Source organism: Cyanistes caeruleus, chromosome 13, assembly GCF_971803275.1.
Source record: "Cyanistes caeruleus chromosome 13, bCyaCae1.hap1.1, whole genome shotgun sequence".
Taxonomy (NCBI): Eukaryota; Metazoa; Chordata; class Aves; order Passeriformes; family Paridae; genus Cyanistes; species Cyanistes caeruleus.
The window spans coordinates 11,977,518-12,005,367 of NC_141713.1; the positions used below are offsets into that span (position 1 = coordinate 11,977,518).

A 27,850-nucleotide genomic window follows, 5' to 3' on the forward strand; every position below is an offset into this window, starting at 1 on the left:
ACCCACAGCATTTCTCCATGCAAGAACAGAAGTGCAAGATGCAATGTCAGACTCATTCTCACTGGATCTGGTGACGGTTTGGGCACTGATGTCACTCAGAACAAGCTGCCTCAGCACTTTCTCCAGGCCCTCAGAAGAGGGGAAATGAAACAATGCACCTAAATTAAGAAGGTGCTTTTTTCAGTGTCTAAACTGAGCACTTCTACCAGCCACTTTCAGGCTGACCATAAAACCTACACTGAAGTCGAGAGGACAGCTGGCCACAGCTCAGTTCTCTCCTGACAAGGCAGAAAGCTGAACTGCTGCACTTCCAGGTGATCTGCACATCTGGTTTACCCAAAAAATCGTAGCCTGAGCCCTCAACAATTTCAGTTCCTGGCCTTTCACTGGCATCCTGCTGGAACAAGGAGCTCCCACAAAACATACTCTGCATTTTCCAGTTCCTTCCTGGGTATGGCAGTAAGGATCTGGAAAGAAAACATTACATTAGCTGTGATCCCCCTGAACAGGAAAGCAATCTGAATTCTGGTCTCCTGGGGGGAACTGAGATGGCATTTCAAATACTTTCATGGGCTGCTCACTCTCATTTGCTGTGGTTCACCTTGAGTATTCCCAGAAGATATTCCAGAAGCGATTTTCTGCTAGATCTGGATTTTACCTGAGATTTTTTTGGAGAAATCATTTAAGAAACTGTGGTGCAAAAAGTGAATGTCAAAAAAATAGCAAAAAAACAAGTAGCTACCATTACAAATACCTAAGCAATGGGAAGAATTACTACATACATGTTCTCAATATGTAAAATACAATTTATTGTATTTAGGCTGTTCATAAGTATCAACACAATGTATTATGTTTGAAACAAACATCTCGCCAATAAATACTATCTAAACATTAATATTAATCTTTTGATCAAATGTGTACAGTGTATTGACTCAATATTGCACAGTGAGTTCTATATGACATTTCCATAGTGCATTCAGTTTGTTACAGGGATAGTTTGCCACAAATATTGCAAAGCATCAGAGATGACTTTTCCAAGTGAAAACAGCTGACCTATTCCATTAGGGATGGAAGGCTGGTATAAATGTCAGTGTCTTAGGTTAACTGGTTATGGATTCACAGAACCTAATGTTTTCATGGATAAGGAGACTTTGTTTCTAATATGATTTTTATATAATTGTAAAAAAATACCACTTGCAAATAGAATGAGGATGTTATCATTAAACTCCATTGACCAGAGAACTTGTAAGCAGGTTCATTCCAGTAAACTTGTTTTCTCTTGTTCCAATCAAAATACAAATCACATACATGATATATTCAGAGCTGTACCTCACCACCTGCATTTCAAAGGCCAGGCTGTGCAAGCCCCCAGCATCACTCCAGCTCGTTGCTCCCCATGAGCCTGTGCTCAGGTGAGATTCATACCTGCTGGTATGAGCAGACACTCTAGTCCCAGTGGTTGTCAATGTATGAATGCAGATACAATCTCACAGTGGTTCTATAATTCATTGTATCTCATCTTTATCTGATTAAATCTTGATTCTAGACCATCACTTTTGTGAGGGGTGGTCCTGCCAGTTGGTATGGCATTCCCACACTCACACAGAGGGCTGGGTGCTGCCAGCAATGTGGGCAGCTGTCCTGCTCTCCTGAAAACCAGTGACTCCTGGATCAGATGGACTCATGTGCTCTGTTTAGCCCAGTGTCAAACACTGGCAGGACTGTGGCTCGCAGCAGATTTTCAACAGCTCACTGTTATTCACACTCAAGTCCAACTATGACAAAACCATGTCCATGGCAGTGGGAGATGACTGTGAGAGTAAGGACTGTATGATTTGACCTGTATTTGCATGAACTTGCAACTGCTCTGATATTGCAAAAGGACCTTAAGATGGACATATACTGCTTTAATGTACATTTAAGCTACATTGCCTTGCCAAAGTTGTATGAACTGCTCAAAATGCAAATAAGATTCATGGTCATAGAATGACTGTGACTGACTTGGAAAAGATTTGACCATCAGTATAATGGTGCTTAATGCTTAGTGTGTAGTATCCCTTAGTGCTTAGCATGTAGTATTTCTTTAAGTAAAAGAAAATTCACTCACCAAGTGATACAATTAAAAATTTCTAAGAAACTACTGGTTAAGTATTACCTCATGATTATGTAAATCATGTTTATATCCCTCCTCTTTGCTGTTTATCAGTTTGTATATATTTAGATTCTTTATATTCAGGTAACAGAGATGAAATACTTATTTCTATCTAAAAAGACAGTAGGAAAAAACAGGGATTGAAGGGATTTCTTTTCTGTACAAAAAATACATTTTTATGACAGCAGCCAGTACCTTCACAGCAGGTCCTTTGCTCCTCTACTTACCACCAAGGTTCAGTCATCCATAACACCATCATAAAGTATCAGAATTGTTTCTCTTTCCATTTTTCAACACTGAAATTCAATATGCTACTACGGAATGTTTCCAAAGCCTTTTGCTATATCCCGATAAAATCAGGACATTTTTTTTTACTTTAAAAAGGAACTAAATTCATGCAAATAAATACATAATGTGCACTGAAATACTCAATTCTATGGTACAGGTGACTTTGGAGAAAAGTCCCTTTATAAATTATGAAACTAATTCTAATAAAAGAATATAGTTTCAAAAAAAATTAAAACGTTTCATTTTACTACAAGTTGATGTTTGCTATGTGTTCAAGCAGACTACATTTTCTACCTAGTTGTGTTAATCTGTGGGTTGAGTGTCACTCTGTCGGACTGTAGTGAGTATTTGATTTTGAGGAATGGCTTTTTTATGCAGTTTTTGTAGTCCAGGGTTTCAGTTTTCATTGATTCCGCATCCGGGATCTCAGGTTACGCCCAGATCTGTAGAAAGAGACAGAGCTGAACACTCCTTTATGACACTGACTCTCCTCTAAACCTTAAATTAACGTTGGTAAGGCGATCACATTCGTGGTACAGAGTATCAGCAGCAGTGATATCATGTAACCCAACTGCAAGCTCAAGCTTAGCAGTTCTGCTAGCACTTCCTGGGGATTTTTATTCGGCTTTGCTGTTCACGTTTTACACTGCTGTATACCCTCCTTAGCTCGTCTAGAGCAGTTTTCCTCCAACACCCCTTCCTCCTCACTCCCTTTTACTCAGCAGTTGGAGAAAGAAGGACTGGGAGCAGGTTGTCCCGGCACTTACTCGGAGAGTGTGGTCCCAGGAGCCCGAGCAGAACGCGGTCCCGTCGGGAGAGACCCGCAAGGTGCTGACCCGGTTCTCATGTCCGAACAGAATGGACACACGGGCCCCCTTCAGCACATCCCACACATTGATGGTGTAATCGTTATAGCCTGCGAACAGCAGGCGACCTGCAGAGAGAGTGAGATTTTACACAGAGAGGTCTGAACAAGCCTTGGGTGCAGCCGGCCCTTCTGCAGGCTACTGATGGCCCAGCAGGCACCAGCCCACCCTGCCAGCATCGCTTCCCTCAGGCCAGCTGTGCTCCCCGGGACAGCCCTGCCTGCTGCTGAGCTGTCCCTGCTAAATGCTGCAACAACCGGCTCATTAAAAACATTGGACATTTTAGTTAAATTACATAGAATGTGTTCAGTCATTAGAGATGTGACAGACTGAAGCGCACTTTAACAGCTATGCAGGGTAATAATACTTTACTCAGACCTTACACAAGAAGTTGAATACAAATGCTTGAATGATTAACAGACAATTTGGTGAGTGATTCACTGCCAGCGGGACAAGCTGTGGTGCTTGTGACCATGACAGAGACGTTTGCCTCAGTTCCAGGAGGGCAGTTCACCACCCACTCACCCCCACCCAGGGTGACTGGGGAGCTCTGCATTTGTGCTGGGACAGGAGAGACAAGACTCGAGCTTATGTCTCAGGATCTGCAGTGAAAAGTGGTAATGTCTCTTTCTTCAAAGCCCTCTAATACACTTTTACCATTAATCATTTGTTATCCTTTTAAAAACTATGTAACTGCACTTAATAGTTAGCTACATCTCATGATGCCTTTGAAATGTTTTTCACTATTATTGTGAAACTCTAGCCCAGCTGTAGTTAATGGCAAAATATTTCCTGCCCTTAGTAGGGCCAGGAAAATACTTTTCATCACTACAACGAAGCAATAGCCAGCTACGTTATTTAAAGAGTAGTTATTTTTACAGAGACAAAAATAAAAGCTTCCATGCATTAAATGTTTCTTTTGGTACTTATTACTTTTGGTAACTTTTAAGAATGAATGTTTTATCAAATTAAACTGAAAAAATTTACAGTCCCACTGAAATCTCAACACTAAGATAACCCCCAAGTCTCACCACTGAGAGAGAAGTCCACACTGGATGCTCCAAAAATGATGCTCTCTTTGGAATAAATTGCTACTTCTCTGTCTGCACGAAGGTCATATAAACGACACTAGGATTAGAACAAAACCAACATACATGCCTCAGTAAATGCTGGAAGCACTGGCTACAATATTTGGAAAAAATGGGAGTGAGACAGACATCACAGGAAGTGGCTGCTTGGCATCTTTCCTTCTGCTTCTTTGTGCTTCCTCCTTTCCTTCTGCTTGTGGCTGCTGTAACTGGGATCCTCCAACAGGGATCTAAGCAACTCAAGGCTGTTTTGTATATATTGCAGAAAGAACTTTCTTTTTCAAGCCACTTCTCTAAGCCTCCTGCCTGTGCTGTAAAGACATGAGGTGGGTTTTGGGCTACGGTACCCACTGGAGTCCCCACACCCTCCTGCTTCCCCTCTGTGGTCCTGTACTTATCAGGGCACCCTGCTGCTGGGGAGGTGCATGTGGGGCAATCTCTGAAACAACAGTTTAGCCACAGCTGGAGCCTGGGAGAGAGGATCAAATCTCTGATCAGAGAACAGGACCAAGTGGCACAGAGGAGCCTAGGTGGTACTCCTGGCTCTGAGGAAGCCAGGATAGCAGTCCCTGCCCTTCTGTGAGGCCTCTCTGTTTGAAAAGCCTACGTGAAAATAATTCAAGTGAAATAATACATTTTAATGCAGATCTCTGGTTTTCATTTCTCATGGAAAATTCCAAATTGCCTCTAACAACCTATACTTCCTGTTTTTATCATTTGCCAGCAAAATTTGGCTTGTTTGACATGGAAATCATGTATCAGACTTCACCGCCAGACTTCAGAATTCTCCGCCATGCAGAAAGGCAGTCTGTTAACCCTGAAATGAAAATGCACTTTTGAAACTGTGTGAACTGAAACCCCTCCTCAATAAGTTAAGCTTAAACAAACATTGGCCAGATGGAACTGCTAATATTAAGACTTTACTATTGAAAAATGGCTGGTATTCAAGTCTGCACATAAAGAAGGGGCTGTTTGATTTGCAGGGCCGTGGGAGCTGCCAGGTATGTGCAGTCCAGGTCTCCCAGTGCTCCACACAGACGAATAATCTCATCAGACTGTCCTGGCAGGGAGCTGGGGTCACTGCAGATGACAACACTGGCATCTGAGCACGCTTTTATGGATTACTTCCAGTCAGGATTATCTGTTCTTCAGAATCCTGAAGTATATAAATCAGGTCAAGAATACCATTCTGTAACACTGCAAATACAAACTTCTTCATTTAAAGAATGAGGTAGATGGAAACTGCCAAAATCTGTCAAAAGTACGGAGGTGGAATTTGCTATTCTCCTGCTTGAGTTAGGGGTGTTAAAAATGGTTTTAAAAAAAGGAAAAAAGTATCAAATAAATTAACAAGAACCTGTGATACTGGACATTAAAAGAGTGTTTTCACTGGAATTTAATGATGGACAATTTCTCTGTATTACTCCCTCAGCATCTCAAGAGCTCACAGTACTGCATCCAGGTGTGCAGAGAGCCACTGGGCTCAGGGCAGGGCTAGAGCTATTAGCTTCTAATCAAAGTTTTTAAAACTCAAGGTTCACTCTCTCCAAAGAGCCTTGGAATGTCTCCACTTCCAGTGAAGACAAAAGGAATGTTTCTGTCGAGTTTAGCTAGCATTGGAGTAGACTCAAAACATGCTCTGAGGGCAGAGCACTTATCTAAAGTCTTTGCTCTCAGGTGACTCAGTGTGATGTTTGAATAACAGAAGAAATAAGGTGCCAGATACCTCCCCATCATCTGCTCTCATGCTACATTTACATGCCAGCTCAGGCCCTGCAGGGCTGTGGTGGGGCAGAGCCTGGTCCCCCATGGGACACACCAGCTGCAGGGGAAGACATCAGCCCTGGGCATCACTCAGGGGCAGAGGGCACCAGGAGGTAAATGGCATTTTGTGCACATTGTACTGATCGAATTTACCTGTCAATGCATTCTGAGCCCCTCCTAGCAGATTGCTCATAGATAAGTAAGATCCATCAAGGGCCATGTGTGATGTAGGATGACCTGGATGCAGTGACTCACTGCAGTGAAGAGAGTTGGCAGTGAGTCAGGGCCCACAGAGATGTCTGTGGCCAAGGCCACCCTGGGACTGCAGAGGACAGCTTTGCCCTGAGCCCATGGCCGCTCTACTCTCTGGGACATGCTACTTCTGATGCAAGCTGCAGCATTTCAGCTCCTTCCTCCCATGCTGTGACCAAGAGCTATGTGAAGCCAAGTACCTTCCAGTAAGACAACTAGTTTTACTCATGAAATTTCAGACATAGAGAACCTGAAATCAATATCTGGACAGTACCTCTTGCAGAGAACTTTGCAGAAGTGACCTACGGTGTTACATGATTTTCCCTAGATTATCTATGGTATTTAATGTCTTAGCTTACAGGATTATTATTTCTTCATATCTGGTGTCACAGGCCCAGTTTAGTCACTAAAAGTCCTCTGTGGAAGTGAGGTAGTCTTTGAGAAAATCTGACTTGGGAAGCAACAGAATTTTCCTAAATTAGGTTGCTGAATTAACATACCGTGGCATCGTCTGAACCAGAGGCAAAAGCATCTCCACTTGGATAATATCTGTGCACAAGTGAAAGAAGACCAGAACACATTACATTACTTGGATGAGGTCAGATTTCAGAAATAGAATCAGCACATTGCTCGACACTGCAAACGTGTCCTCTCCCAGAAACACACTGACCTGACACTGTTGATATCTGAATCGTGGGTTTCAAATGACTGGACACACTGACCAGACCGCATGTCCCAAACCATGGCTTTCTTGTCACATCCCTAGTAAGAAAAAAAAAATAAATAATTGCAATTGTGCAAATGGTGACATTCCCCCCTCATGTGCCTTATATTTGTCATCAAACCCACTACATTCGAAGGCTCTGAACATCACAGCTCTGAGAGGATTTAACCAGCTAAGCAGCCCCAGTGGTACCCTCAGCTGTGCAGCTGCAGGTGGGATCAGAGTTCCTCCCGAAGGCTGGAGCTGCCCCGCACTCACAGCTCTGCTTGTGCTGCTGCTGTATCTCTGTCTGCAGCCCACCATGCCACAGAGCTGCACAACTGACCTGTTCCCTGGCCACTTAACATGACCAATATAAAAAAAAACAATACCCAGCATTTAAAATTTTATAACTAATTCTTTTCATACACTGAAAGAGAAAATTAAATCAGTGCATCCAGAGGGTTTCTTTCCCAGCCTCCTACCAGAGCCCTGTCAGGGCTCTGCACCCACATGCTTGATGATGTGGTTAGGATGAGAAAAACAGCATAGCAGCACTTCTCATCCTCAAGCTAAAACCTGCCCTTCCAAGCTGTGCTTTGAAAGGATCATTTAACACTCAGTGCTCAGCACCCAGAATTCTATGGGCAAGGGGCTTGGCCCATACAGTCTACAATGTCCTTGGTGCAAGAACCATCTCCTGTCCGTAGGGCAACACTCTCAGCTGCAATGTCTCACTGCTGTCACAGTTGTAGTGACAGGAAAGAGAATATGGACTTTGCTTTGAAGAGTGATGGGAGATTTTAATAAACTTGCCCCTGCTGAGGAGCAGGCAGGCTGAGCTCCAGGGGCTCAGCCTCTCTGAGGCTGTGTGGGAAGAACAGAGCAGGCCAGGTGGCTGCTGCTTCTGCTGAGCCAGAGCGCCCTGCCCACCAGACCGTGCCACACATTATTTATTTTAATTAAATATGATAGCTAATTAAATTAAACAGTCACTTCACAATTCACATATTTCTCTCTCTCTTTTTTAAAATTTTGTTGTTAAAATGAAATCCTAGTGTTTTTAGTAAAGATGCCATTATTTAAAAGATGTAATGCTCCTTGGCACCAGCTTGTGGTTTCAGCACTGGGGAAACCAAACAGGATAGAGAATATTTTGGACCCAGCATATTTCCTTCTCAAGCCCCACTGTAGTCCAAATCCAGTCCTTCATATTGCTTCCATGTGCACTGTTCTTACTGATCCCTCTGGGAGTTTGGGGGCAAGACCAATCTGACATGCTTTGACTCCTAAGGTTTTGAAGGAGAAACCAGCCACCACCTGTGGAGAGATGGGTTCCCCTGAGTTATACATAACTCAGCTGAGGAGCCTTGCTCAGAGGGCACTGAGCACAACAGCCTGGGACACAGCCCTGAGCTTACCCAGGAGGGCTGGAATTTTCAGTGAAGTTGTTATATGTAACAGCACCCAGCCTATATGCTGCTGTACTGACATTGCTTATTCCAGCTCAGGGTTACTGTAGCACAGAGGCACAGTATTCTGGGAATCTCTCAGTGCCACCATACCTTCACCATACCTTCCACTGTTCAGCCTATACCTGCACTGACACGATGCAAGACAGGTCTTCACTGCAGTGGTGTTTTGCATGTGATGAATTAAGCGAATGCCTGTAAGCACAGACATGCCCAAGCCGCTCTATCAACACAAGTATGACATATTCTCTTAGCAGTACCAGAGCTGCTTGCGATTCCTTGCCCTATAATAAGCTGAGCTGTTCCCGGGGAGAATGAATCTATCCTTTCTGGGAAGCAAGCTCGGTGACAGGAAAACCCGAGAGAAGTAATGCACTTGGATGAAATTAGCTTTCAGTCACGCTTCAGAGCAGCTGTGCTACCAGCAGGAAAACTGGGCCAGTGTGCTGGACTCTGCTCCTGATGTGCCAGCCAAATCTGATAAAAAGACCCATAACAGAACAGGTCCATGTTTATTGTGTAGGGATAAGACTATGACTCTAACCCATGGTTGGCACCCTCTGGCACAAGGGCCATTTCCATCATCAAATACAGGATCTTGGTACCATGAGGATACCATGGGCCAGTGCTGGTGGGGCTCAGGAACCAGCAAAGTTACTGGTACCTTCAGCAAAGTTACCAGCAGCACCCAGCATCTCAACTCCTGCCAGCTCTCATCTGCACACTCACTTTCTAATGTAGGAAAGACTAAGATCACCTGGAAAAGGAGTTGAGCCCCATCCCCACCTTTATGCCTGGCCTGCCTTACTGCCAGGCTGTGTTCCAATGGCTCAGCTGCCTGGGAACAGTGATCCTTCAGCAGTAGGACATGATTATGAGGATCCCTTGGTACTTCCCCAAAGCAGTCCGGTCCTGCAGCCCCAGTGAGGTTTGTGTGCTCCTCTGCACCAGGACAGGGAGCAGAGTGCTGGACTGATGAAGGGGCTTTAAATGCCTCTGGTACCACTGGAAGACACATAGAGGACTCAGCAACAGCTGAAGATGTGGCCACACCTCATCTCCTTGCTCCAACTTGCATGAGGGGTTAGCCAGTGTCCAAGCTGCCCCTTGACTCTTGGGACATAGTGGCACGCACGTTATTTGCAACCCCACTTTGATGCCCTGAGCACAACCTGACACCTGTCACACCCCATCTGGCTCCAGAAAGCTGGGCACAGAGAAGCAGCAAAGTGTGGGGAGTCCTGTGCTGTTCCAGGCTCCCACCCACAGGGATTCACACCTCCACTGTGGTAGGAGCCCACTGCTCTAATGCTGAGCCTTCCCCTTCCCGGCAGAGGCGTTGTTTTGATCTCGAGAGCTGGATTGCTTTAATGTGGGGTGGAACTTGCTAAGTAAGCAGAACTGTAGTCAGACTGGCTGGGTGGGTTTGACCCCACAGTCAGGGGTTTAATTTGCTCCAGCTTGGAAAATGTGCTTGCAATGAGTGGATTGCACTGGGGCATCCAACATATACTCCAGTGCTCTCTCAATAATGTTGTGAGCCTTCTACTTTGCTGCCTTTTCACTTCCATATTACTTAATTTTGTATTATGAGAGGAAGCTCCTGCTTACCCCAGACACAAATGTATTTCCTGTTTCAGAAGGGGCCAGGTCCAGGCACAGGACATCAGCTCCATGACCATGGAAACTCTGTAGAAGTTGCCCACTCTCAACATCCCATAGAGCACAAGTTCCATCTCCACTTGCTGTCAAGATCTATAGGATGTGGGAAGAAGAGTCATAATACAAGAACCAGCAGATGACCTCCAGGTCACAAGGAAACAACTGACATCATACACATACACCAAAGGACAGCTTTAATTTAATGAAATACTATGTAATAAATCAAGTCCATAAACCCAGTGTGAACCTAACTACAGGTTATGTTTTTATTTTTAAGGAAAAAAGGCAGAGTAGAAAGGTGTATGGATACCACTATACCTACACAATGTTTCAATAATGGTCCCTTTTGTGTGGTGGGGTTTGCACAACTGACAGAAGTAAGGATCTCCTGGAATTTTCATAGTCTCTAAAAAGGAGGTAGAACAATATTGGTATTTCTGTCTGCCCCTGTATTCCACCCTATCCATATTTAGGCTGCTGGAATTCAACCCAGGTAAATAGAAGAACTCTTGGAGTTAAGTATACCTGTTTAACATTCCTTTTTTTTTTTTTCTTTATGCTTGAAATAGTCAGATTAAACCAAATTAATTTGGCTTAAGACACGGATTTTCTGAAAGGGAAGTAAGCCTGTCTAGACAGTTGTTTGATAAGTCCATCAGTTCTCACTTGTCCTAAACCATTTGTGTGTGAAAAGGTTTGAACATACACTGACCGAACATAGCTCACAGCTTCCCATCTGCTACAGTACTTGTACAAAGCACATGTGATCAGAGCTTGTTATTGTGGCTAAATCCTGATGATGCTCAATTGTTCAAAATTTCCCCTTGGCACCCGAAACTGTTATGCAATCACAAATTCTGTAGGTTGGAAGTCCCTGTGCACTGGTGTGGAAGGAAGCAAGGGTGAACGTAGGAGGGCTCTCAGTTTTGTATACAGGTTTTTCTCATGGTTGGTGAGGAAACTCAAGTGATCCCAGTGGGTAGTTACAAGTTAAAAACAAAATTCTCTTCAAGAATAAAATGATCACACAGTCATGAAACTATTCACAGAGTTGCATAAAGGTTAAACACTGAACATGTTTGACAGATGCTCCAAAAATTCTTCCCGTAAACAGAGATCTGCAAAGCTGCAAAACAGACTGCTCTGAATCCTGCAGCAGAGAGATGCTAATGATCTCAGATGATAATAGCAGAAGAAAGACCTGACTTGTCTTCCCAGCCAGCTTTTGAGCCTGGATCAATGAACTTCCCTGTTCTGTGGAATATTTGTACTTGGCTGAGGAATGAAGACTTTCAGCTCTGAGGATTTGCTTTTGTAACACTTGCAAGGGAATATAAAGGGAATAGGAGTGGCTAAAGGTGTAAGGGAAGGGTCTGTTGGAAACCCAGAGCTCTAGCTAATACTTAGAGAAATGTTATGGACTCAGCTTCAAGGTTGCTCCTCAGCCCTGCCACACTTGGGAGCATGGCTGCGTGCCCTATGCAAAACACTTGAGACCCCAATTAACTGTTGCTATTAATACACATGGAGCACTGTCACGTGGGGAGCATTATCACACCGCAGAGCTGCAGATACCTAATTTAGGAAGTGAGGCTCCCTGGCTCTCTGCTCACTGAGGCAGGGGAGGCTCTCTCAAGCAGGACTGTTTTGGGGCATTGAGAACAAGGTGTGTGGGTCACCCAGCTCTGCAGCTCAGGGCCCACGTGGGAACATGATGAAGAGCAAGGGTGGGACCCCCTTTTTTAGCACCCACACACAGCCTGGGAGTGACTAACCCGCAATGAACCAACCCCAGATCTCCTCTCTTTCTGTTGCACTGCCCAAAGCCCATGAGCACATTAAGCTCTAAACTCCTACCCAGTCTTCCACGCCTCTGTGGGAAAAGCGAGCTGTAGTGTCAGACAGCAGTCAGGACAAAGCTGCAGCCCTGGAGCACCTAGCAGTGGGAGCTGTGGGGACACTGGGCTGGGGGACACCTCCACCTCATGCTGGAGCTGCTCCAGGATGGCACATCACAAATGGGGAGAGCAGAGCTGCTCTGCACACACCTGGGAAAGCTCCTGCACAGTGTACTTGTTGCACTGTGCACCCTCAGAGTTACTCAATAGTTTTGATTCTCAATGGTTTTAATTCTGAGGCCTTTATGTGAATGGAAAAAGATAAGAAATCTAGGATTCTCTAGGATCTGCTACATAACACTGTCCTAAGAGAAGCCTGGCCAACCTGTTGCTTGTATTTGTTTAAATAATAACATGCAGTGCCATAAATGATCACTTATAAGCCTAGCAATCACAAGAAAACTTCTTTTTAAAGATTTCAGAAAAAATTCTGACTCACTAAATATAAAACACCTTAATCCACTGTGACATGACTTAACAATAGTAATACATGACCTTCAATATCAATGCAGTTTGCTGTATTTAATATGGAAAAAAAAGACCTAGCTTTTCTTTTTTATTATGAAAAATAAATTTCCATAAATCATTATGAAAAATAATATTTTCCCTGTAATAGGATTTAATCTCATAGGTATAGACAAGAAAAGAGAAAACTTGGTTTATATCTCATCAAAAACATTCCACTTAATTTAGACTGCTCTAATTCCACACGGCTCCTGCACAGGAAGGTCAGGGCTAAGCAAGCCTGAGTGCAGGGTACCTCCACCACTTGTTTCCATGGCAATGGACTTAAATTAGCACCTCAGAGTCATTACAGAAACCAGAGAGCGACAAACAACAACATACTCTCGGCTTCACATGTCCTGAAATAGAAGCAATGAGAGCTGATATTTCCTTCAGAAGAGCTCCAAATATCTGGAAGAAGGGACATGGTATTCTCTTTCCAGCAGCTCTATTGACATTGAGAGCTATAAAAATGCTCCATTCTGCCACTTATTTTGCTGCAGAGCTGCACTGAGAAGAGCTTTAATTAAATTCAGAAACCAGAGAGGACAAGGGGATTATCCTGGCTCTTTTCATCATCTTCTGTGTTTCTAGAGAAAGAGATCTTTGAGATATTCAATAGAGAGGAAGGCTGGCTTGGTCTCAGAAGATCTGCATTCAGTTCCTGGCTTTGCCATCACCTCCCATTGTGGGCCTCTGTGCTCCACCCCACTGCCTGTGAGATGGGAACAGCATTGCTCCTTTCCCTCGAGGGAACACAGCAGGGCATGTACAGACAACAGGTATGGCCCTGTGGGGCCATCCTCAAGCTCAATTGCACCACTTGGTACAAATAAAAAATACTCTGAATGAAAGCAAAAGCAAATTTTGCCGGATGTCCGGGACAAAGCAGGCAAACAACACAGTCACCATCAGCTGGCACAGCACCCAACCCAGTCCTGGCTGAACCGTGGTTTTAACTATTTGCAATAGCCTGGGCTCCTAAAAGCACAAACTGGGGAGCAGAGAACGTACAGGTACCAGCAAGCTCCCTCTGCAGAAGCCACAGGCCTTTGCTGGGACTGTGACAAGCATTTCCTTGGAGCAGCTTTTGCAACACCTTCATTGCCCCCTGTGAGGGCGTTCCAGCAGCCCCTGTGGGGACAGGACTCGGTCCTGGGTGCCCCAGGAGCAAGGAAGGACATGTGCACTGCACCCAGGGCAGCTCGTGTTAGGTGATGGTGAGCAGCAGGTAGGGAACACATTTACCTGCATGTCTGAGTTAGTGAAGCTGCAGGCAGACAAGTAGTTTGTGTGCATTGCAACAGATTTCTTCTTTGCAGCCATATTTTCATTTTTTTCAAATGTCAGAGGGTACACAGAACACTTGTTGTCCAGGCCACTGAAGAGAGTAATAATAGCAGTAACAGAGAGAGGAAAACTGGTTAAAACTGCAACGACAAAAGGCGAGTGGTGATAAGAAGAACACCACCTGTCAGTGCTGTGCTGCCAAACCCTTACAAGTACCGACTTCCCTGTATTGTGCTGTGTGGGATCTCCCTGTGCAGGGAAGCCCCAGCTGCCTCACCAGCCTGGCTGCTTTACAGAACTTGAACAGCTGCGCCTCAGTATTTTTCACCCTTATCGAGTTTATAAATGGCACTGAATGAAACCTCACAAAAGTATAAACTGGGAGGTGACAGCAGCCACCTCAGGGTTAATGTTTCACATGCAGCCAAACTGCCATTTTTCTGCTGACATCTATCATTGTGAAGATCAGTATTTCAGCATCATTATACACCTATCTTAACAAATGTAATCTAGCCCCTATAGGAAAAGCAGCACAGCAAGTAGTGGGTGTGAAGACAAGATTTTTAGAAGAGTTTGGAAAAAAGGCAACAGAAGCACTGACCTCTGCAGCTGCTGTCCTTCTTCTGGACAGTTGTACCAGCTAAGCTGTGTCAGACCCAGGACTCATTTCTAAAGGGCAGGACTTATATCTGACCCTTTCCTAGAGCTGTGGAAGATCTGTCCTGCCCTGGTCCCTGGGATCGTGGCACACCGCCAGTTGCTGGTTCTGTGCCTTCCATTATGTGCATGGCACTTAACTGACAGCACAACAGAAATACAGAATTGGGTGCAATGTATACGTGCACTCCCTGTCTCTGCTACAAGTGTAAAGACAGAGCTTGCTTGCCATTCTTTGGGCTCTAGTCAAAAACACAGTTTCTGGACTCCTTTCCACACACAGAGTCTGCTTCTCTGTCTCAGTCTGCTGCTTTCTAGATTTGCAAGCTGCACACTGACGTCTCCCTTTGTTCCTTTCTCTTGCCCCAAGCTTGCTTTATCTGTCTGATACACCCAGTCCCTTCTTACAAGATGTTTTACCAAAACTTAATATCTTTGTTTTTTCCCCTATATATAAACTATATAAACTTATAAACTTATTTTTTTTTTCCAAACCTGAGCCCTCAGAAAACTTATAGGAGATTATCAAGGATGGGGTTACTTCTTCCCAACCCATCTTAGCAAGATTTATTCACATACTGGTAATCATTAATGACGAACCTCTATGTCACAAAAAACAGAGTGCAAAATAAGAACACAATTAAAACCTCTTTCCCCTAGAAAATATATCCAGCATAGACAACCACACTAGAACAGGGAAGTTGCATGCACTCAGAATTCCTAACCCATGATATAAATGCTGAAAGAGGATTATTTTCCATGCTTACACAACAAATGTTATTGCACTGAAGTCAGTGGAGATAATATGTACGATCCATTATGGAAATAGAATCAGAGGCACTGAATGTAGACCTTCCACCCACAATCACAGCATGCAAACATCTATCTGTCAGCTTCTGAAGCCACCAGAACACTGCAAGAAATCCAACTTATCTGTGTAAGCTTCTGTGGAAACTGTTAACTTACCCACAAGCAATGGCACATCCAGATGGAGCATAGGCACACGCCATCACCCAGGTACATGGCATCGTCACTGCGTGCTCCTGAAACACAGCATCCCTTTAGACTGGCACCTCACTGCTTCTCTAACCATCCAAGGAAAACACTGGGAGCAATAAGTTCAGTGTTTCTGTGGGATGTCCTGAGGGTCAGTGCAAGGTACAGATGTTTCCCCAAGACATAACTCACATATAAGTCAACAACCCTGACTGCAGGAAGCAGCAGAGCAGTAGGAGGATTGTCCATCCTTCTCTGAGACTTTACACCTTATTTATGAGCCTCAAACTGATCACAGAGCACATTCTATTGGGTCATCCAGTGCTGTGGAAGGTCCTCACTGCTGCACATGTAAAAGTGAGTTAAAAGCAAGTAGTTTTTCCTCATTTGTGTGGTGCAGGATGCCATGAGGCAGCCCAGGCAGGGCTTGGAGCAGTGGCACCATTTCACAGTGAACACCACAGCTGAAGGATCCCCAGTGATCACGCACAGCACCTGGTACAGAGGTGCCCAGGAAAAGTTCCCTTCCCTGTTTTGCTGGCTGGGCTTTGCCTCCCTTGTGAGCAAAGAGCTTGGATCAGAGCCCCCCCAACTGGAGACCATGACAAACCCCAGTGCCCTGACAGGGACTTTGCTCAGAAACAGGTCAAGGGACATGACTTGCCCTGGGCTCCTAATTCTGCGGTGCTAGTGGAAGTCTGCATTCTATCCCATTATCCACTCCCTCCAGTGACACCTGTGAGCCCTTCACCTTATCCCACTGTCATTTGCCCTAGGGACAAAATTTTGCTGAAGTTTCACTTACTTTGTTGGTAGTGAAGGAATCCCACACGATCACCTTCCCATCCTAAAAGAAAGCACAGAGAAATTGAAGTCTTCCAGGGATGTGGCTGCAAGCCTGCTTCCCAGCTTGGAGAAAACTCTGCTGCTCATTTCCTCTCCCCAACCTGTTATGTCCTTTTGTCTCCATCTTAACAACGGCACAGTGGTCACAGTGAAGCACCAAGGAGACACTTTTCACTAGTGCTGTTGTATCTATCACAAGAGAAGTGTATCTCCTCCTCACTGAGATGATTCATGTTTGATTAAAATACCAATTTATTTTTCAATTTTTTCTCTTCCCTCTTAATGGCTTCATGAGTACTCCTTTCACCTGCAGCACATGCCATGAACAGGGCCATCTCCTCAGGAACCTGCCACCTGTAAGCCCTCACTTGACTGTTTATGGATATTGCACTGTTTATTCATCTTCCTTTTCCAGTCTGATCCTGGTTTTCCCTTTACTTGTCACTACACTTACTTAACCTTCCATTATCCATTATCCAACCAGCTAAATAGCCATCATAGAACCTTGTACAGAGAGCAGCACAATCACTTGGTGTACATCAGCTACACTTGTGCCAGCTACTTTGCCTTATGCACACAATATTGTTATCTTCCCTGTATCGTGAAAGTGAAATGGTTATTACTGAGCAACAACTGCTTCTGTACCTGGACTTATACAGTTCTTAAAATAGAGTAAAAAATGCATTTCAACCTGTGTGTTCAATTTTCTGATCTATACACTAACATTTTAACCACTTTAAAAAATGTGACATTAAATATTTTAAATTATTCTCCCTGTTGAGATCTCCATGAATGGTAAAAACTCACAGTAAGTGAAGGTGGCTTGCAATGCAGATTGACTATTTTTATCCCTCAAGTGAGACCCCTGACAGATTTCATGTAGGTCAGTGAACAGCTGTGAGATGCAACAAGCTCACTCATGGCCATACTGGGCTCAGGACGAACCAGGGGATCTAGAAAGTAATTATCTCATTACCTCCTCCAGCTTATGAGACTGGTCTTGAGCAGGTGTTAGGACTGTTTCTCAAAATGCCCAACTAAATGGAGTAATTTTGGCAGGATGTCTAAGGCTTTCAAGGTCATATCAATCATACAGACTGCAGAAGAAATTTCTGTGCATAGTAATCTCCAAAAGAATCAGCATTTCTTCTCTTTTCCTGATTATTCTCTCTGAACACATAACCTGAAAATCTTGCTAAGTATTTAATGTGTAAAGGACAAGGAAATAGATGTAGCCTCACATGAGTCTATTTTTTATTGCAAGAGGGAATATGGGAAAATCTGTGTATGACTGGACAAGAAATATTTAGGGTATTAGCTACAAGAGATGTACAAATGATTCAAAGGTTAGATTTACACTCTCTGAACAAATACATTGCCAATGAACTTCTTTCATGGCCTCCTGAAAACATTCACAACAATCCCAGGTATCATCTGCTAAGAGTGGCATACAGCACAGCCAAAAGATTTGTATTGTGCTCAACAGCACCTTTGAAAAACATCTGCCTAACAGCATACCTGGGAAGAGCTCACAATTCTTCTCTTGTCTTTGCACCAGTCCATACAGAGAACTTTGTTTCCATGGCCCTTCAGGGTCCTCCTGGTCTTCATCACAAACTGTCCCAGCGCCTCCACACGCTCTGCCACCTGATGAACTGCAAACAGCTGACGGTTAGAGAGCCCTCCATCAAAGCTCTGCCCTGGAAATATCTGTTTATGAGTAATGCCCCTGGAGGGATTAATCCATGAAGTTTGAGCCCATGGTGCAAGCCAATGAGCTCTGCTTCAGAGCTGGCAGGTGGCTAACACCAAGGTGGGCGGCATGGGAACATATTCACCAGACAAAGACAAGGATGAATTCACTCAGGGTTGAATTCCAGGGATGTAGCAGCTGAAGCTCTTGCATCCCACCCAAGTGTAAGTGGCAAACGGATTACCCCTTTGCCCCCCTTTGCTGGGAAATCCTCAGGCCTGAAGGTGGACAAACAGCTGTTCTGGATGTGAGACTTGAAGCTGCAGCTGGCTCTCAGCACTGTGGTGGTGCAGTGGGATGCAGGTGCTGGCCACTGGCACTGGTGGCTGCTGTGCCATCCTTTCTGGTGGCCAGTAGCAGCAGGGGCCAGCACACACTCTGAGTGAGCAGGAGGCTGGACATTTGCCATAAGAGTGCACTGCCCAACTTTTCAATAACAACTATGAACATCAAGGACTACATGGGATGTCTCTTCTACAAAAGAGGGAAACAGAGGCCAGGGAAACAACTTTCCTGAGCAGCATCCTCTAGTGAAGAAGTCAGTTCTTTCCTACCTCATCTATTAGCAGTACTTTCAGCAGATATTCTTAAAAACCAAAAAAAATATACATTTCTGTTTGTGCAAACTGTCTTTGACATAAAATTCATGCAACTAAAAGGTGTTTCATATAACCCTGATGCCCCAAGCTGGGGTCCCCTGTAAATGTCTGGGAGAAAGTGTCATGTGAGGAAACCTATTTGCTCTGCTCCAGAGCGTGTTCATCCAGTGTGGAGCTGGGTAGGGTCATGATGTATCTCGGCACCCAGGGACAGCTCTTCATACAGAGGGAGGGTGGGACTTCAAGTCCCACAGCAGAGTAGAGATCCTGAGACAGGAGACTTGACACCAGAATTAAAAATTACTCTGTCTAGAGAAGAGCTGATAGGATCCAGCACTTCCTGTGTTGTGTGGTTGTCCACACCAAAACCTGACATGATCCAGCTGCTGGTGGCTGTGGGGACAATGCATGACCCAAACTCCTGAAATAGAAGAAGAAGCTCACATGCTTTAATGAGCTGGAAGAGGAAATCTTGAGCTTTTCACTGCCCTGCTAGACACTGAGCTCCCCATGGCAGGTGGTGCTTTGGAGCTGCCTTGCTACTTCACCCTTCAACACTTTCCTGGGAAGAAAGCTCACAGGCTGGGAAGGGCTGTGACAGTGAGAGAGCAGGCATCCCGAACTTACAGATCATTTCCTGGCATAGGGCCAGTGAAGCAATTTCTGCCCAAGGTAGAGACTGATTTCTAGTGGATTACCTTTTCAAGAGTTGTCTTTCAAGGCCACCAGCCCCACAGGCTGTGCCAGAATAATGCTCTCAGCTGAAATCTCTGCTCAGCCAGTCTCCCCAGGCCAGGGACAAGAGCTGTCCACCATTCCTCACGATTTGTCCATAAGTCAGAAGCAAGTTTCTGACAAAGTGCCATATAAACCCACTGAGGAAAAAATATATTACCCCTACTACTGCCCATAGAAACCTGCCAAATGATCCAATCAAAAGACATGAAAACACAGGACAGGAGGTTATTATGGCAGCTTGTGTCCAGAATATATCTGAAAAAGTAAATGTTTCACAGACAATGGACAGACTGTTTCCATTATGTCCACACAGCTGAGACTCTGTGAAATTGTCTGGTTTAGACTCACTGATTCTCTGAGGACACTTATCTCCAACTGCAGCCATAATAATCCTGCTCCCACCTAGCAGAGGTTTGAAAGTCAGATAGTTATTTTTAAGCATTCACCAATATTGTTCAAAGATAGTCGAAAAGCATGCACCCAGACAAGTAGATCAGCTAAAGGCAGTAAATAGCTTGAGTAGTTTTACAGAGGTCCAAATAAAACTGCCTATTTTCCTTAAAATTATTGTTTGGCCTGAACAGGAAGTGTGGAATGGATGCAGATCCTCCTGGGTCTTTGATCTTTTCTGTGTTGGGTCTAATGGTCTCTCTGGCCTTAAAAATTCATGGATCACACAAATAGAACAACCTTTTATCTACACCTTATATTTTAAGGTCTTGAATTGACTCCTTAAAAGTAAAAGACTTCAAATCAAATGCATGTTTGGCATTTCCTTTTTCTATGCACATTTTTGAGAGCTGCTGTTCAGAACCAATTGAACAAATAAGGGCAATCCTCTTTCAGCCAGCTGTTTGTTTTGGGAACCACAGAGGGAAAGTCATGATCTGAGCAAAAAAATGTAAAAGATACAATTTTAGATTAGGGGGGAAAAAACCAAACAACCAAGCAAAAACCAAAAGTGATGGCTTATTCTGAAACTTACAAACTCTGCAGAAATAGTACTTGGGAATAATTTAAGTGTAAAAAAGCTGTGATACAGAATCAGTGATATAAAATATTATAAGGGAGCATTGTTTTACAGCAGCACAACACTTTTGTCTTAGGAATGCTGTAATGGCTTTGCAAACACAGCTTTCCAAAGGAAATTTACAGATTTTACATATGACAAAGAATATCCTGTATCAAAGGCACACACAGGTACAGCATCATGCAATCACAGGTAAAACTTTGTGAGCTAAAATGGGTTTAAGAATACGCTTAAGAGGTTTGTTAAACAAAGACCCAGCCATTTATGATACAGAAATGATACCATAGGAATATGGTGATTTATGGTAATGTTTCTGTAATGAGGACATCTCTGTTTGTTTAACAATTCCGATTAACACTATTGTCTAACTAAGAAAAGAAAATGCTTTATTTATTCCAGAATATATATATTTTATTGTAATCCTTCCCAACCTGAAAATCAAAAGCCTTTTTCAGTCCCTCATTCTAACAAAACATTAAGTCACTGGATACAAGCTTCGATTACTTTTCAATGCTTTAGGCATCAAAACACATGAAAAGAAAAGTTTTAATGACCGACTAATATTTCTAATAGAGTGATCTACCTGATTTCAGACAAAAGCAGTAATTTATATGTTTTTTTTTAAAAAAAAAAAAACACCAAAAGCAAAAAAGCCCCAAACCCTACAACGTATCTTTGTAATTATGACATGAAATAATGATAATAAAAGGATTTTTTTATATCTCAGAACTTGACTGAAAAGCTCCATTAACATAAGGTGAGCTGCTTTTTCCTGAATGGGCAAGGGGACAGGGGGAGGGCCGGGCTGAGGTGTGTCCATGGCATTCCTGTGGGGTTATCCCTGGATCCTGCAGCTGATAACGGTGAGTTACACACTGACAGCTCCAGCACTGACTCACCCTCACTGAATCAGCACCGCATCCCTGCAACTTGTTTCCCTGGCGGAAGGGGGACAGAGGAGCCGTTTTTGGAAACGATGCTCCTTTTTAAGCCCTTCCACACCTCACGAGGTGAAATCCTGGCCTCATTAAAGCAGATTCCCATCAACTTCCACATGGCTGGGGCTCATCCTGGCTCCTGACACTACATCCGAAGGCTGCGGGCGAATCCCGGGCTGTACCGAGGGTGTTTGAGGGTCCCCGCCCGGTTCCCAACCCCGCCGGAGGCAGCGCGGCCCCGCCGGGCCGGGCCGGAGCGCCGCGGGGCCGAGCCCGGCCCAGGGCCCTGCCCCGCACCCGGGAACCGCGGCACGGCCGTGTCCGGCCCGGGGAACACACAGGGCAGTGTCCGGGGACACGCAGGGCAGTGTCCGGCCCGGGGCACCCAGGGCAGTGTCCGGCCCGGGGCACCCAGGGCAGTGTCCGGCCCGGGGCACGGCGGTGCAGGGCCCGGGCAGCGCTCCCCTCTCCGGCCCGGCCCCCGGCCAGGCCCGGCCGCGCTCCCGGCCCTGCGGCCGCCCCGCCGCCCGCGCCCGGCCCCACTCACGCTCCACGTCGTGCAGCTTGGCCCGCTCCTCCTCCAGCTTGCCCTTCAGGCTCTCGGCCTCGCTCTTCAGCGATGCCAGGGTCTCGTTCTCGTGCAGCCCCTCGGTTGCCATCTTTGCAAAGGAAGCGGGGAGAGCGGGGATGAGAGCGGGAGGGAGGAGGAGTTTGCCAGCCCGGCTCTCGGGGATGCTACCGCGGCTCCTGCTGCCTCAGCAACGGCGCCGGAGCCGGCCCGGGCTCCCCCTCCCCTCCCCGCTGACGTCCAGGCTAGTCCTGAGCACGCACACCGTGGGGACCAGCATCCTCGGCTCTGCCCGCTCCAGCATCTCCTGCCCCGACCCACTCCAGCATCCCCGGTCCTGCCGGCTCCAGCATCTCCTGCCCCGACCCACTCCAGCATCCCCGGTCCTGCCGGCTCCAGCATCTCCTGCCCCGACCCACTCCAGCATCTCCTGCCCCGACCCACTCCAGCATCCCCGGTCCTGCCGGCTCCAGCACCCTCTGTCCATCCACTGCAGCATCCCCTATCCGGTCTGCCCTGGCATCCCAGTGGCAGCCGGCAGCAGGGACCAGCCTCAGCTCCTGTCCTACTCCTACATCTCCCACCCAGGCCCTCTTCACAGCCCAAAGGCTTCATTTCCCCAGAAACACATGCCAGTGGCTTTTTCCTGCTGCATACCTAAACTTGTTTGTACAAGTTGCACAATGTGGGAGAAAGAAGAAAAAAATTGGCATTTTAAAATATCAAATTGGGAAGACAGATCTTGTCCAGGCTTACGAAGTCCCATCTTAGTTCCCTCATTCCCTGATAGTCCTGTGGGTAGGGGTACTGGGAGAATCAGCTATGCGGGCCTCTGTGTCAGCAGGACAGATGCAGTGGTGAACACTCTTCTCTCTACTATGCTTTGAATTCCTGATTTTGAAATTTTGCATTATCAGGCTTCCTTTCCTTTTTGCTTTTCTCCTTTAGACAAGCCACCCCTGGTACCCCTTGTATATCCTACTCTCAGGTGTGCACATTAGAGTCCCGTGGTGTTCCCATCTCTTGAAACAGAAGTTTCCAAAATCCCAAAGAGGGAATAAATAGTCCTCCACTTTGGTGTGGTGTGAGTCCAGGGGCTCAGCTCTTTGGGTTCTGTTCATATGCATGTATGCTGGGCACAGGGAGCAGCTGATGCTTCCAGAGAACCAACCATGGCACATAGCTTTGTGTTCCCTGGGAGCTCCTTGAAAATGTCCCCTTTTTATTACAGAATTGTCCTTGATCTACAAGGAGTAACTCATGAATATTGACTCCCATTGTCTCCCTTTAGCCAGAAAATGGACAATCCAGTGGCTATTGTTCAACCTGGGGATGTGCCAAGATTGGAGAGGGAGATAAGAAAATTCTTGTTTGCAGCTGTTGTTTGGACTCTGGGCACATCCTGGGCAAAGTGTGGGTCTAAGAGAAAATAAAAGTCCCTTCCCACACTGGGTTTAGAAGCAGTGCTGCTGTCCAACCGGCATGCACAGGCTCTTCACCATCACTGTGGAGCTGAACTTGGGTCCTGCTCTGATCATGTCCACAAGGTCCCTTTTAGCCAATGGCTCTGCAGGCTGAAGCTGGGTTACTTCCCTGGAGAATCAAATAAAATGGATCTTTTTCCAATCTTCTCACTGTCCATAGAGTCTGGTGTGACCTAACCCAGCCAGCCTGATGGCCACGTAGGCAGCCCTGAACTCATTGATCCAGTTATGTCCAGAATCACAAAAGAAAATATAGGCAGTATAAGCTATGGGTTCACACACTGCTGGATAAAGGAACATCTTTCAAAGCCCTCCAGAGTAACCAGCACATTGGAAATGCCTTCCAGCATAGACTGTACCAAGGAAATAAAAACTGAGTATTTATAAAGTGATACCAGAAGAACAGGGAAAAAAAACCCCAAGAAACCCAAAGATCTTTTAGCAGGAAAGTGACAGAAAGCTTAATCCCACGCATTATCTTCAGGTCTGAAAAATTAAACCTACTTATATTAAACTCAATAATGCAGCTGTGTCCTGGGGGACTAGCAGAGGAAGATTCTGAAGAAGAAACTTCATTTTTGAAGGATTCTATTCTATAACAAATGCCTTATTTTTGACACCTGATAAGTGTGGAGAGGCCCAAAAGCTAAATGCAACAAAAGGGCTGTAGAAATTTCTTTGCCTTGATAGGAACTCATCAGCTCTCAGGAATTTGGCATAGGTGACACTTATGTGTCAGACAGTCAGCATAGTTCTAACAGTGAAAAATCCAGTTTCTTGCCTTACTGATGTGAACAGTCTCATTGCCTTGTGGAATGGGATTAAAAAGTCTACAAAGAACAGCACAGAAGGTGAGAGTCTTTGGGAACCAAACATGTGCAGGCTGAAAAATTATACTAATTCTGAGATGATGGGGTCAGCAGAGCCATGAGGTGACAGGGAAGCCTCTACTGAACAGACTGAGCTGTAGAAGTGTGTGATACATAATGTGTATTTCATTGGTTTGAAAAAAACATTAAAAAAAAAAAAGTATTTAGTTCCTCTGACTAGCTCCTGCTTAACTGCCTCATTAGTTAAGCATGCAAAATACAGGTTAGAGTAAGGCCAATTGGGAGCTTTAAATAAAATGAACCAGGGCTGAATTAATTTAGATGATAGCATAGTACTCCATGAACGAGTGCCACACATGGGAAATACACCAGATTGCAGTGATGAGTGATGGAGATCCGTGGAACAAAGTTGGTCCTGCTCTGGTAGTAAGAACACTGGGGAAAATGAAGGATCTAACAGTGCATAACAAATTATTGCCTACCTCAAAAGTCAGGCCTTTAAAAATAAGTTTCCTTTCTCACTAAGTCACCAGCTGATCTCTTTTCAAATTGTAAGCTAATTTTGTGGTGAAACTAAACTAGCAAACATTGAATTTCTACTGATTAGTACCAAACTCCAAAGCAGGCAAAACCTTAGAGGAAGACTACTTTGTCCAAAAGGCAAACAATTGAAGTAGGATGATGTCAACACTGGGAATCAGCAGTTTCTAATTCTGTTGTCCCTTGATATATGTTTTTGGGGAAATCACCAAGACTGGCTGATGAAAATGCATGTGTGCATCTTCTGGGCTGAAATTAGGAGTTGCATGGGCACATTGGGAAGCTGCAGAAAGAACAGCCACTTAGATACCACAACATACATCCACAAACACAACTGGAAAAGGATATATTTTGCATTTTGATATAAGCCAAAGCATACCCACTGCTCTGAAAAGAACAATTTACAAGTCAAGGATGGAATCTCCCTACTCGTGTGTATTTCTGTGCTACTGCAAAGAGCTCTCAGTGTTCTCAATATTTGCTTTTAAATCTTTTAGAAAATATGAAGCAAGATCTACCAGAAAGCCCCAGACCCTCCTACAGTGCCAATAGGAAACCTAACAGGCTGTTAGGTACTGACTCAATTCTTCCTGAAGTCTCAGTCTGCTTCCACCTACCAGCTGTTCCAGCTGCTAAGAGTCTGAAGTCCATACTGTCAGTAACAGGGAGAAAGCTGCAGGAACTGTAAATAACAAACAGCCAGTTTCCTGCAATTCCAGCATGCATTTATCAAGTCATGCAAAAATTTACTGAATAAATAGCCAAGAAGGCTGTTGGCCAAGAAGGACCTGAACAAAGCAGCAATTTCAAAGTCAGGAGAAGCAAATAAACTGTCTTTTGTCTTGCAGTCATTACATCTAAATTTCCTCCTAAACAAAGTAATACATGAGATGTGCTGTGTCAGCCAGTAAATTGTACACATGTACCACCTACACCTCCAAATCAGTGTTCTCATCTGCCTGTACAACAGTGCTGTGTAAACACAGCTTGCTAAGCCTTTTAGCATTTCTGCAGATATCATTTCATCTGACATTCAAATACAACAAACTGTTGGACCCTACTCAGTCACCGTAGAGAACACTTCTGGGGGGGAGGAAACAGTGATGGATGTCTTCTCCAACTGATAATGCACAATGGCTTAGGAAGATAAAATAAAACTACTGCAAGCTGGACAGTAGAAGTCTGAAGTTTACAAAAGGAATTTTGGAGGCTAGCTCTTCAATAGCCACATAGGTTCATGACCTTAGCTGTGTATTTCACCTTAAAAAACCCCACTGTGATGTCTCTGGAACAGTGCTCCCTACCAGCAGAGTGGGATATCACCTCACCACTAATTGCTGGAGCTTAGAAAGCCTCCAACAGAAGACATTCCACTGCTCTGCAACTTTTTCCCACCTTATCCTCATGGTAGCAACTTCCAGCTCTCACCCAAGTACTGCACATAGCCCAGGGGACAACCTGGTCATGGTAGGAAGTGTGGGCATGAGGGAGTTGTGACAGCACTTCACTGGTGTCTGAGAGCAGGTGAGTGTCACATTCCCAGTCTCTAGTGAATGACTTTGTTGTGATGATTTAATCTTCTGTTGTTCTTTCAAAGGCAAGTGTGAAACACCCAAGATCACAGGCAGAGCAGAGCACATGTGTGTTTCAGAGAAGAAATGGACACATAACATTTGCACAGCAAATGTGGTACCCCTAGGGTAAAAAGCTCCTGGCCATTTTCCAATCAAAAATCATAAAAAGTATCCCCAAACCCTGGGGCCACCTCTCTTGTAGGTTTGTGGAAACACCAGGTGTTTGTTTGGCAGGCTATGGGCCTAGCAGTGCTTATTTGCTGTCCAGAAAAGCCCAGCTTCAGAGCCCAGTGATAAATTGCCGTGTTTTTTGCAGTCTGCCACAGCAGACTGATGAAATCAGCAACGTACCATTTCCACACATAGCGAGCAGTAGCTGCGTTGTTCTGATTTGACAGAAACAGGCCTGAGGGGCTTCTCTTTGGAGCACTTGTCACAGGGACCAAATACAATTGCTAAGAAGGTCTGGTCCATCTCGGTGGATCACGAGAGCTGAAAGAGAAGAAGGAAAGCGTGCGTTCCAGTCCAGCACAAAGCTGTGCCAGCTAAGGCAGCCTGGGCTGTATATAGACATCTGTAGGCTGGATAATCTCTCTCTGTGACTAATCTCTCGAGCTGGATGAACTGTCACTATATACAAGACAGTCACATGCTCTGCAGAGTCTCTTTTTGTCAAGAAAAACATAAAGCAAAACATATATTTACACACACCATTATAGTATGTGCTGTGCTTATGGGTTCACTGCTTGTGGGAAAGGTCTTCTAATTTGTACTCAGCCACTGCCAGCAGACAATAACCAGAAATCCACAGCAAGAGCTGGACTTCCGAGAAACCTGCACCAATCAATACATTTTGTTTTTCTACTACATTATAAAACAGTCATTATTATGCATTATTTTTAAAGCAGAAAAGATGACCTAGGATTTGGTCAGCAGCAGCTACAAAATATTATGACCAATATGCTGTTTGAACAGAAATTGATGCCTCAAGCACAGCTGGGCCATTTCAAATCCACTCTTGTTCTCAAAGTAGGCATGTCTAAGATCAAAGCACTATCACCAAGAGAGTATTAAAAACTACTTGAGAGTCAGACAAACAAATGAGAATAATATTGCAGTGTCATTTTTCTCTGTACATTTTTCATAGGGAAACGGGACCTTTCACCTCTTCTAAAAATGGAATTTTTTAACATTATTTAAACTTGTACATAAAAAATGATTTTGTGGTAAACAATCAGAAGTAATTATTGCAAGAGAGATTTTTATTGGAACAAAATAAATTCAATGACCTATGACATTTTATAATTGGTGTGGCTGGACATTATACAAAAATCAAACCAAACGTTACTCTGTGTACC

The 27,850-nt window shown here is 44.7% G+C and overlaps 1 protein-coding gene across 2 annotated transcripts; it reads right to left on the bottom strand.

The window, feature by feature from the left end:
- Positions 1 to 788: 788 nt before the first annotated feature.
- Positions 789 to 27,850, bottom strand: GNB5 (G protein subunit beta 5). 2 transcript variants are annotated; one of them, XM_086849818.1, is made up of 12 exons: positions 26,844 to 27,850; positions 22,044 to 22,155; positions 17,957 to 18,093; positions 16,398 to 16,439; positions 15,563 to 15,639; positions 13,898 to 14,030; positions 10,197 to 10,340; positions 7,081 to 7,172; positions 6,911 to 6,959; positions 4,338 to 4,434; positions 3,208 to 3,374; positions 789 to 2,883 (listed from the first exon to the last, which is right to left on the bottom strand). In XM_086849818.1, exons 1-12 carry the CDS (start codon positions 26,964 to 26,966, stop codon positions 2,872 to 2,874), a joined length of 1,185 nt encoding a protein of 394 aa, XP_086705944.1. In that variant the 5' UTR covers positions 26,967 to 27,850; the 3' UTR covers positions 789 to 2,871. The 2 variants fall into 2 exon arrangements, with proteins under 2 accessions (XP_086705944.1, XP_086705945.1); XM_086849819.1 differs by lacking the exon at positions 26,844 to 27,850 and adding an exon at positions 22,330 to 22,386.

Excerpts from the sequence above, each read along its gene's own strand:
- GNB5 (XM_086849818.1), bottom strand. The coding sequence starts at position 26,966 with ATGGACCAGACCTTCTTAGCAATTGTATTTGGTCCCTGTGACAAGTGC. Across the intron at positions 6,960-7,080 it reads TCAGATATCAACAGTGTCAG|ATATTATCCAAGTGGAGATG; the intron begins GTCAGTGTGTTT and ends ACTTGTGCACAG. Across the intron at positions 4,435-6,910 it reads CTGGTTCAGACGATGCCACG|TGTCGTTTATATGACCTTCG; the intron begins GTATGTTAATTC and ends TTCTAATCCTAG.